This window comes from Chiloscyllium plagiosum, chromosome 21, assembly GCF_004010195.1.
Source record: "Chiloscyllium plagiosum isolate BGI_BamShark_2017 chromosome 21, ASM401019v2, whole genome shotgun sequence".
Taxonomy (NCBI): Eukaryota; Metazoa; Chordata; class Chondrichthyes; order Orectolobiformes; family Hemiscylliidae; genus Chiloscyllium; species Chiloscyllium plagiosum.
The window spans coordinates 34562949-34575031 of record NC_057730.1 but is presented as its reverse complement, the minus strand read 5'-3'; the positions used below and the strand labels follow the sequence as shown (position 1 = coordinate 34575031).

The window sequence follows — 12083 nt, the reverse complement described above, 5'->3', positions numbered from 1 at the left end:
TCGATGTTTGGAAAGTTAAAATCCCCTGCCAATAACCACCCTATTATTCTTACAGATAGCTGAGATCTCCTTACAAGTTTGTTTCTCAATTTCCTGCTGACTATTGGGGGATCTAAAATACAATCCCAATAAGGTGATCATCCCTTTCTTATTTCTCAGTTCCACCCAAATAACTTCCCTGGATGTATTTCTGGGAATATCCTTCCTCAACACAGCTGTAATGCTATCCCTTATCAAAAATGCCACTCCCCCTCCTCTCTTGTCTCCCTTTCAAAATTCCTGTAGCATTTGTATCCTGGAACATTAAGCTGCCAGTCCTGCCCATCCCTGAGCCATGTTTCCATAATTGCTATGATATCCCAGTCCCATGTTCCTAACCATGCCCTGAGTTCATCTGCCTACCCTGTTAGGCCCCTTGCATTGAAATAAATGCAGTTTAATTTATTAGTCCTACCTTGTCCCTGCCTGCCCTCACTTCTGTTTGACTCACTTCTGTTCTCAGCTGTGCCCTTCTCAGATCGATCTCTTTCCTCATTATCTCCCTGGGTCCCACCACCCCCGCCCCCCCCCCCCCCCTTACTAGTTTAAATCCTCCCAAACAGTTCTAGCAAATGTCCCTGCCAGTATATTAGTCCCCTGACTCTGTAATCTCCCTTCAGAGTCTCAACCTTTTCCCTTCCAATGTTGTTGGTTCCAATGTGGACAATGACCTCTTGCTGACCCCTCTCCCCCATGAGAACATTCTGCACCCTCTCTCAGACATCCTTGATCCTGGCACCAGGGAAACAACACACCATTCTGCTTTTTCTCTGCTGGCCACAGAAACATCTGTCTGTACCTCTGACTACAGAATCCCTTTACACAATTGATCTCTTGGAAACAGTGCCTGGGCTCCCCTCAGTCCAGGCCTGTTCTCGGCAACAGTTTTAATCACTGTAAACAAAAGATGCGATCAGTGTTGGAAATACATCTTTGATGTAATGTTTCTGTCGGGACCTCAAGATCTCCTTCGGATAATCTGATATTCGGATAATCGAGGTTCCTCTGTATACCCATCCAGATACCTTTTAAATGTTGTAATTGTACCAGCCTTCACCACTTCCTCTGACAGCTCATTCCATACACATCACACTCTTTGTGAAAAAGTTGTCCCTTAGGTCCCTTTTAAATTTTTCTTCTCTCACTCTAAACCCATGCCCTCTAGTTCTGGACTCCCCCACTCTAGGGAAAAGACCTTGTCTATTTACCCTATCCATGCCCCTCATGATTTTATAAATCTCTATAAGGTCAGCATGTGACATTCCAGGAAAAACAGCTTCAGCCTATTCAGCCTCTCCCTATACTGCATACCCTCCAACCCTGGCAATATCCTTGTAAATCTTTTCTGAACCCTATCAAGTTTCACAACATCCTTCCGACAGGAGAGAGACGAGAATTGCACACAGTATTCCGAAAGTGGCCAAACCAATGTCCTGTACAGCCGCAACATAACCTCCCAACTCCTATACTCAATGCTCTGTCCAGTGAAGAAGAGATTACCAACCATTGCCTTCACTATCCTATCTACCTGTGATTCCACTTTCAAGGAATCTGCACTCCAAGGTCTCTTTGTTCAGCAACACTCCCCAGGACCTTACCATTGGTGCACAAGTCCTGCTCTCATTGCCTTTCCACAATGCAGCATCTCACATTTATCTAAATTAAACTCCATCTGCCACTCCTCAGGTCATTGGCCCATCTGATCAAGATCCCATTGTACTCTGAGGTAACCTTCTTTGCTGTCCACTCCACCTCCAATTTTGGTATCATCTGCAAACTTACTAACCATACCTCCTATGTTCACATCCAACTCATTTATATAAATGATGAAAAGTAGTGGACCCAGCACCGATCCTTGTGGCACTCCACTGGTCACAGGACTTCAGTCTGAAAAGCAAACCTCCACCACCACCCTCTGTGTCTTCCACCTTAAGCCAGTTCTGCATCCAAATGGCTAGTTCTCCCTGTATTCCGTGAGATATGACCTTGCTAGCCAGTCTACCTTGAGGAACCTTGTTGAATGCCTTGCTGAAATCCATATAGATCATATCTACCACTCTCCCTTCATCAATCCTCTTTGTCACTTCAAAAACCTCAATCAAGTTCAGAGACATGACTTCTCATGCACTAAGTCATGTTGACTGTCCCTAACCAGTCCTTGCCTTTCCAAATGCACACAAGTACTGTCCCTCAGGATTCCCTCCAACAACTTGCCCACCACCGATGTTAGGCTCACCGGTCTGTAGTTCCTTGGCTTTTCCTTACCACCTTTCTTAGATAATGGCACCATGTTAGCCAACCTCTAGTCTTCCGGCACCTCACTTGTGACTATCGATGATAAAAATATCTCAGCAAGGAGCCCAGTAATCACTTCCTTTGCTTCCCACAGAGTTCTCGCATATACCTGATCAGGTCCTGAGTATTTTTCCACTTTTATATGTTATAAGACATCCCTTAATTAATTATTTTGTTGTTACTTAACCCATAGAGGGCTGGTTCTCCTGTAGTTTTTAAACTTGTATTTCTGTTTCCTTCTATCCACTGTATCTCTGATTTACTAACTATTCCTAACACTGATACGTTACAGTGTAAAATTAAAAGCCATCCAACATTTAGTAGTGAGAAAGTCAGAGGAGTTGTCCAAGGTTTCACTTTTATACCCCTTAGAGTGCAATATGGAGCAGGTTCCTTCATGGCGACATTACAACATGACATGAATGGGAATGACTGAATGTTAGTCAAAGTCTCTAGGTAAGCTATTCTAATAAGAGAATATTGGTGACATATTCTATTTTCTTTTAGTGGAAGAAGCATTGGTTTGTCCTGACTGACCAAGTTCTGAAGTATTACCGAGACTCTGCTGCAGAGGAGGTGAGAGTCACAGACTATAAGAAACAGGAACGTGGGTTGGCTGTTTGGCTGCTCACGCCTGCTCCATCATTTAGTGGGATCCAGTATTCCTTATGTCCATTTTCCTGTGTTTTCACTGTAAATCTTGATTCCTTACTGATTAAGAATCTATGTATCTCAGCCTTAGGTACACACAAGGACTCTGTGGCAAGGGCTCCAAAGACACTCAACCTAATGAGAAAAGAAATTCTTCCTCAACACACATGTAGATCACCAAGAAGCTGCTGACATTAATGGATGATGTTTTTTCAGCTTCAGCCCTAACTTCACTTGATTTTTCTTGAATGTTGTGACTCAACACAATCCTAAGTGGCATTATTAATGTGTAGTCACAGACAGTGACTACCTATATGGTATTCAACTAAAGGAGAAGTGACACTCGGGTTCAGTTTATTTACGCCGGTTGTTCACACATATGATGTAGCAAGATGTCAACTGTGCGAACTTTGGCTAAATTGCTGTTCTGTAATCTATAGACATTGAGGAATTGGAAGCATTCTTTTCACTACAATAGCTAATATTTCAGTCAGTGGATCAAATTAGTGACTTTTGGTCTGTTGTTTAATTCTCAGTGAGGGCAGACTGATCTTATTGAATATGATTTAGTGTGTTTTTTTAGTGACAGTAGAGTGGAAGTAGAGTTACTTTGACCCGAGTGGATATCTTAAGCTTTCAGCATACAGGCTTGTGCATTTACAATGTTGTTTGTTGTGTTGTATTTCATGGTCAGCATGTCATTGCTCCTTTAACATCATCACTTTACTATAGCATATGACATAAGGATATAAAATTCTCAAATACCATTTTAACTGGAAACAAAAACCAATATTGGTGGAAAAGCTCTGCAGGTCTGGCAGCATCTAAGGAGAGAAATCCGAGTTAACATTTCGGGTCCAGTGACCTTCCTTCAGAACCATCTTAACTGGTATTGTTTGAAGCATGACATGCCATTGGATGTGTATTCCTTTGTTGTAACCATTAACTTAATACTGGTGCAGATATTTGGGTGTCTGAGAAATGTGATGTTTATATATTGTAGTTGGCTATAATAAATGTTTGTTGCATTCCTTAATACCGTGATATCCATGTTACGGGAGTTAACATAAGGATTGCCTCTTGAGGTAAAATACTCTCTGGGGAAAAAAAACTCATCATGGTAAACAGTCGTAGCCTTTGATGAAAGACTCCAACATTTTGGTGACAGATAATTAGAAAATAATTGAAGATCAATTGAATGACAGTTTTGGATATCAGAGAATTAGAACAATCAGCAGCATCAGTTTTTGTGAATATTGCTGTCGAGATCTGTAGATTGGTATTGACCTGCAAGAAAACAGTGCCATTTTACTTCTGCTTTGAGTTTTTTTTGAGATACAAGCTGATGCTACAAAGACAACTAAAACTAAAGTTTACAGACCTGTATTAAAGTGTATTGAGTGCTTTATCTTTTTTCTATAAAAATACAGGTTGTGATCCAGTTTTATAAAATGGTAGTTAAATGGTCCAAAAAGCTCCCTTTGAAGAAGATACAGTTTAGAAACACTAAAGAAGTGCTTCTGCAAATTAAAGAGCCTTCCCTGTGTGTCCAGGCCTTGGTTAGTTCTGCCATTGTCTTGCTCAAAATGTGCATGAAAATAATAAAATAAAAAAACACACAATGTCATTACTCCATTTTTAGCACTGATCACCTACAAATCTACTGCAAAACCTAGTGTGAATGGTTTTTCTCCTGAATAGCAGTAGTGCAGATATATGATTATTTTGGGATTGGAGATATTTGTACATTTTGGGATGGCCTATGTAACACTGGGGATCATTATTGGTGACCCATCCAATTAATTGTAAGAGCATTGTCACAATTCCTGGGATTCAAAATGCACCCATTATGGCAGAACCGAACACTTGTGAAGCAGTTAATGGTTTGCAAGGATAGGAGTTTGAAGTGAGATATAAGCCACGTACCAGGATGATTACACTCAAGTAAAAACAAAGCAATCTGTGATGGAGATCTGAAATAAAAACTCAAACGCAGTAACAGAAATTCTCCATGCCTGGCAGCATCTGGGGAGGCAGGGAGAAACAGGGTTAATGCTTTGAGTCCAATTTGACACTGTGCCATTTCCACTCATGCTACCGGACCTGCTGAGTTTCTCCAAAACTTTGATTTTATACTAGATTGATTATATCTGACATACCGAATAGATTACAAGTCACTCAAAAACCAAGATATTTCTTTTGATCTACACACTGATGCTCTCAGCTACAATGGTGATGATGCTCTCCATGTTGCTCTGTTCTACTTTGGCCAGAGCAGTGTCAAGTTGCAATCACCAACTCTTGAAGATCAGCAACTACAAGACTTGCAGAAGATTAATATCCACTGATGGACTGAAATTATTAAAGAAGTGTCTGAGAAAAGTCTTTTAATTTCGATTACATAGATAGATATGGACTTGGTATATCATGACAAGTCATTTTCAAAGGGAATTCAACCCAAGTATCAAGAACATTACACCAAGATGTCATTTCCATGGTATGCCAGTGGTTCATGGGTATTGAATGCACAAGACCGTGAGTGCAAGATGGCTGTGTAGTGGCCAGGGATGAATCAGGATATTCAATGATTCATGAATACATGCGAGGCATGTATCAACCCCAACAGCAGAGAGAGTCTCTAAGTCCACATAATGTGCAATCCACTCCTCAGATGGAAGTAGCAACAGATGTATTTACAGTGCATAATCCTTTATGTTTCCCATTGTTCGATGATGGACCAACCAACATATCAGTTTGATGCTGTAGTATGACCGTTACAGACAAAGTGAGTGCTATTTTCAGTTTGTTAGGTATCCCAGAATTGATAGCATGTGACAACAGACCACAATAAACTGACAAACTATTTAAAATCAGGTACTGATTGGGCAGTGACCCATATCACATTACCTCACTATCCACACTCAGTCAGGATAGCAGAATGAGTGATACAATCAAATCAATAATCAAACAAAGCAAGATTTTTGTATTGCATTGGTGCACTTCCATGCAACATCAATGGAGAAAGGATTACCATCCCCAACACAATTTCGAATGACCTTCCCCAGCAACCAACTTTCAACCCATTCCAAACAGAATGAAAGGGATACGCAACAAGGAAGCAGGTCGACAACTATGGAACATGTACACTGGCCAGACTGCAAGTTAGAAATGCCTGCATTCTAGCAAAGTTTCTGAAATATATAACCACCTAAGTCAGTACTGATACTAGAGGAACCAACACCAGCTCAGACCAATGTGTGATGCATACAGACAGCGAGGAAGAACACTCTGACAATAATTGTACAGTGATGTTGAGTGACAGTAACCAGCAACAAGACAACCAAATTGTCAAACAAGTGGATCAGAGAACAAGATGTATCTTTACAGATGAGTATACGACCATCAGATCAGGACAAGTTGTTAAACCTTCAGTGTTCCATTTAACTCTGAAATGTTATCATTGAAATAAAGGTAAAAGACTATAAATAATTATAAAATTGACAACATGCGTACATGCACAACATATATGTTTGTTTGGGGCAAGACCTTACTTTTGGAGAAGGGAGATCTTGTGTTGTTTCGCAGTTAGTATGTCAATATATCTTTAAGAGATATGCAGACTGTATCATAGCTCATGATCTGAGTGTAAAGAGCTCAAACCTGAACTTAACCATGATCGCTTAAAGGGTACCATGCTATTAGAAATATTTTCTCTGGAAAATGTAATATTTGTATATAATAGTTAGCAGTAATAAATGTCTGTTGGATACTTTTGTATCCTGCCCAGTTTTTTTTATGTTATAGAGGATGTCGTAGCTTTGCAGCATCAAGTAGACTATCCTGTTAGAGGCGCACACACGCCTTGTTGTGATGCTGGTGTTGCTGACACATTCTTATATCAAGTGTGATTTGTACAGCATAGCCAAGGGAATCCAGCACTGTATACCCTGTAGTCAGTGTATTAATTGGATATTGTTCAAGTAGCATCTGCTTGAGTTTGCAAAATAATATCATATGCTCAAAGTGTAATTGTGTTTACAAGATCTAGCTGTACTGAACTGTGTTATTTCACTGAAATTGGCAGCTGCAACACTCTGTCTGTATCTTGCATGAACTTGTCCATTTTATTTCTACAGACAGTGGACCTGGATGGTGAGATTGATTTAAGTAACTGCTACAATGTCACTGAATATGAAGTGCCAAGGAACTATGGATTTCAGATCCATGTAAGTGTAGATTTCACCTGAAATTGCAAGGTATCTAGAGTTATATCCATGAGAGGGGAAAATATCTGTTGATTTTCAGATAATTCAAGCTTTTAGAAGATTAAGCCAGAAATATTAATTGACCAAAAGGCAGACTATGGGGAGAAAGGTAGAGATGGAGAGAGTGAGTTGTGTGCAGTGGTGCATCAGTAATTTCAAAACTCTTGATGGTTCTATTATTTTTTCAATACAACTGTGTTCTGACAACACACACTGAATGCTCAGTGGCTTAAAATATTTAATTAGTGTACATGGACTTCTTTTTGCAGTCTCTGAATAAATAGTTGTGCATGGATTTGTTTGCCACTTCAGCTCATGCATCAAACACCCTGTAGGACTTGCACTGATTTTGTTGAATTGAGAATTACTTCCCAAAGCAGCAGTGAGGTTTTTATGTGAAATATTTTGAGGATATTTTGTGTTATTTCCCAGTCAATCTGAGTGATGCCAACAAAAATGACTTAATTTGACATTACAGGGACAGGTTTCATCAGAGAAATAATTTCAGCTGTCAGAAATTCCATAATGGCCAAGCATTCTTCAAGTTCTGGAGTATAAGAGCTTTACTGTCTATATGATCTGTGATGTAGCTTGCTTTCATTTGCTTGCTCTTTCAGAAAAGGGGAGGCCTTACCTTGCATTTGGCTGGAGCTATCCTTGAATTCGGAGTGCTCTGATTTGAATCTGAGTGCAGAATTTTAAAATATCTGTTGTCTATCCTTCACTTTAAATATCATTGCTCTATATCTCTGCTGAATAGGTCAGTGTGTGCAAATGAAATAAACATTTATAAACACTATCAGCTGAGTCACAGCTATCTTAGTGAATCCTTGGGCTTGTTCAGTTTTGATGTAGACTTTGTAGGTGTCAATATTCCATATCTTTTGAGTGTGAAATTCCAGAATTTTATTGATGGCTAAATTAGCAACAGATGCCCATGGATAATTAAGAAATTCAAAATTTGGTTTAAAACAATCAAGCTTGTTCTTCCTGTTTGAGATCATCCAAATCCCTCAATTAGATTTTAGTCAATTGTTCTCTTTCAGGTTTTAAGAAAAAAAAAATCATTTGTGGGATTTGGACCTTGTTGGCAAGTCCAGCATTCATTGTCCATCTCTAATTGCCCTGCAGAACATGATGGTGAGGTGCCTTCTTGAAACCCTGTAACCCGTGTGGAGCAGGTACAGCCACAGTGCTGTTACAATGGGAGTACAAATATCTCAGCCTCAACTGAACTCCTGTTATCCTACATGAAACCCAATATTAGATTCCAGTCTGTTACTCTTACTCAGTTATCTGTTATGTAACCTTTCTAATGCTATTCCGTATACAGTTTCAGTCCTGTATTTGTATTTCTGTTGCACTGTATTTAGTGCATATGCTTTCTTATGACATGTGATCCAGATGAAAGCAAAGGTGTACACGTTATCTGCCATGACGTCAGGGATTCGCAGGAACTGGATCCAAGCGATAATGAAAAATGTGCATCCTGTCACTACACCAGATGTGACCAGGTAGGGAGTTTTCAGTGACTGTCACACAATGCCTAAAATACCTTACAGTCCTTGATAGCTTTCTCTGAGCAGAGGTGGTGTCATAATGGTAATATCACTGAACTAGTAAATCAGAACTCCAACCCCAGGGGTTGTAGGTAATGTCTCTGGACTGGTAATCCAGAATTTGGGCTAATGTTCAGGGGTCAGTGGTTGGAATGGCTGATGCTGAAATTTGAGTTCAATAAAAAAAGTCTGGAATTAGAAAACTAGCCTAATGGTGAACAAGTAACCACTATTGATTGTATTAGAAACACATGTTCACTAATGACCTTTAAGGAAGGAAATATGCCATTTTTACCTGACTTAGCCTACATTCTGGATCAGTGGTGCTGGAAGAGCACAGCAGTTCAGGCAGCATCCAACGAGCAGCGAAATCGACGTTTCGGGCAAAAGCCCTTCATCAGGATGATCCAGAATATGGTTTCCAGCATCTGCAGTCATTGTTTTAACCTGGCTTAGCCTACATATGACTCCAAACCCAGAACAATGTGGCTGATTCTTAATTACCCTCTAAGCAATTTAGGGATGGGCAATGAATGCTGGCCTGGCCAAAGGTGCCCATATCCCATGAACAAATTTTAAAAAATTAAACTAAAGAATGAAAAAGATTCTGATGCAAAAAATCACTGTAATCAAAGACGCAGTGATGTCCTAATGGGGTTAACCCTATCTGATTACATCCTGTCTCACATTCGGCCCTCCATAAATGTGAGGTCATTAAAAATATTGCTGCTTATGTCCTAAATTGCATCAAATCCTATTCAGCCATGCATGGCTCCCATTTAAGGAATGCCTCTATTTTAAAATTCTCACCCTGGTGTTCAAACTACTCTATGGTCTCATCCCTTCCCATCTCTTCTCCTCTGAGGTGTCTTTGAACTGCTAATTCTGACTTGTTGAGCATTCTCAATTTTAACAGATCCACCTTTGGTGGCTGTGCCTTCAACTACCTAAACCCTGAGCTCTGGAACTCCCAAACCCTACCCATCTTGATACTTTAACATTGCCGAATAAATTCATGATCTTGTTATTGTTAATGATTACCATCCAGCTTCTAAACTTTGCCTTCCATCACGTACCACATCCACCCACAAAATGAAGTGTTTGTAGGACTGGACCACCTTACCATCTTTGGAAATAGTAATAAAAACCTAACTTGTGTTTCTCCCTATTTCACTATGAGAAGCTTCTCTTTGTCTTTCATTGAAAACCATTGGTCAAGACACACAGAGTCATAAAGCTGTACAGCCGGAAACAGATCCTTCATTCCAACTCATCCATGCTGACGTGATATCCCAACGTAATCTAGTCCACTTGCCAGCACCCGACCCATATCCCTCCAGACCCTTCCTATTCATCCAGATGCCTTTTAAATGTTGCAATTGTGCCAGCCTCCACCACGTCCTCTGGCAGTTAATTCCATACACACACCAGCCTCTGCATGAAAAGATTGCCCCTTAGGTCTCTTTTATATCTTTCCCCTCTCACCCTAAACCTATGCCCTCCAGTTTTGGACTTCCCCACCCCAGGGAAAAGACCTTGTCTATTTACCCTATCCATGCCCCTCAGGATTTTATAAACCTCTATAAGGTCACCCCTCAGCCTGCAACGCTCCAGGAAAAACAGCATAGCTCAAATCCTCCAATTCTGGCAACTTCCTTGTAAGGCTTTCCTGAATCCTTTCAAGTTTCACAACATCCTTCCGATAGGAAGGAGACCAGAATTGCATGCAATATTCCAAAAGTAACCGAACCAATGTCCTGTAAGCTGCAACATGACCTTCCAACTCCTATCCTCAATATTCTGACCAATAAAGGAAAGCACACCAAGCGTCTTCTTCACTAACCTATGTACCTGCAACTCTACTTTCAAGGAGCTATGAACCTGCACTTCAAGGTCACTTTGTTCAGCAACACTCCTTAGGACCTTACTATTAAGTGTATAAGTCCTGCTAAGATTTACTTTCCCAAAATGCAACACCTTGTATTTATCTAAATTAAACATCATTTGCCACTCCTCAGCCCATTGGCCCATCTGATCAAGATGCTGCTGTAATCTGAGGTAACCTCCTTCGATGTCTACTACACCTCCAATTCTGTTGTCAACTGCAAACTTACTAACTGTACCTCTTATGCTCACATCCAAATCATTTATATAAATGATGAAAAGTAGTGGACCCAGTACCGATCCTTGTGACACTCCACTGGTCACAGGCCTCCAGTCTGAAAAACAACCCTCCAACACCACCCTCTGTCTTCTACCTTTGAGCCAGTTCTGTATCCAAGTGGCTAGTTCTCCCTGTATTCCATGAGATCTGACCTTGCTAATCAGTCTCCCATGGGGAACCTTGTCGAGTGCCTTACTGAAGTCCATATAGATCATGTCCACCATTCTGTCCTCATCAATCCTCTGTTATTTCTTCAAAAACTCAATCAAGTTCATGAGACATGATTTCCAATGCACAAACCTATGTTTGTCTATCCCTAATCAGTTCTTGTCTTTCCAAATACGTGTAAATCCTATCGCTCAGGATTCCCTCCAACAACTTGCCCACCACTGATGTCAACCTCACCGGTCTATATTTCCCTGGCTTGTCCTTTCCACCTTTTTTAAATAGTACCATATTCGCCAACCTCCAATCTTCCGGCACCTCACCTGTGACTATCGATTATATTAATATCTCAGCAAGGGGCCTAGCAATCACTTCGCTAGCTTCCCACAGAGTTCTAGGATAGCCCTGAGGATTTATCCACCTTTATGCATTTCACCACATCCAGTACTTCCTCCTTTGTAATCTGGACATTTTTCATCATCGAGTTCTCTGCATTCTATATCTTCCATGTCCTTTTCCACAGTAAATGCTGATGCAAAATACTTGTTTAGTATCTTCCCCATCTCCTGTGGCTCCACACAAAAGTCACTTTGCTGATCTTTGAAGGGCCGTATTCTCTTCCTAGTGACCCTTTTGTCCTTAATGTATTTATAGAGTCATAGAGATGTACAGCATGGAAACAGACACTTCGGTCCAACCCGTCCATGCCGACCAGATATCCCAACCCAATCTAGTCCCACCTGCCAGCACCCGGCCCATATCCCGCCAAGCCCTTCTTATTCATATACCCATCCAAATGCCTCTTTAATGTTGCAATTGTACCAGCCTCCACCACATCCTCTGGCAGCTCATTCCATACACGTACCACCCTCTGCATGAAAAAGTTGCCTCTTAGGTCTCTTTTATATCTTTCCCCTCTCACCCTAAACCTATGCCCTCTAGTTC

General features: G+C 40.7%; 1 protein-coding gene across 11 annotated transcripts in view; it reads left to right on the top strand.

The window, feature by feature from the left end:
* The window catches only part of LOC122560748 (myosin phosphatase Rho-interacting protein-like), a 194725-nt gene that overhangs the window by 139910 nt on the left and 42732 nt on the right, over positions 1 to 12083 (top strand). For all 11 annotated transcript variants that reach the window (XM_043711767.1, XM_043711765.1, XM_043711772.1 and 8 more), the window contains 3 exons: positions 2842 to 2910; positions 7122 to 7211; positions 8655 to 8764. In XM_043711767.1, coding sequence (XP_043567702.1) covers positions 2842 to 2910; positions 7122 to 7211; positions 8655 to 8764 — 269 coding nt within the window. The remainder of the gene's footprint in view (positions 1 to 2841; positions 2911 to 7121; positions 7212 to 8654; positions 8765 to 12083) is intronic.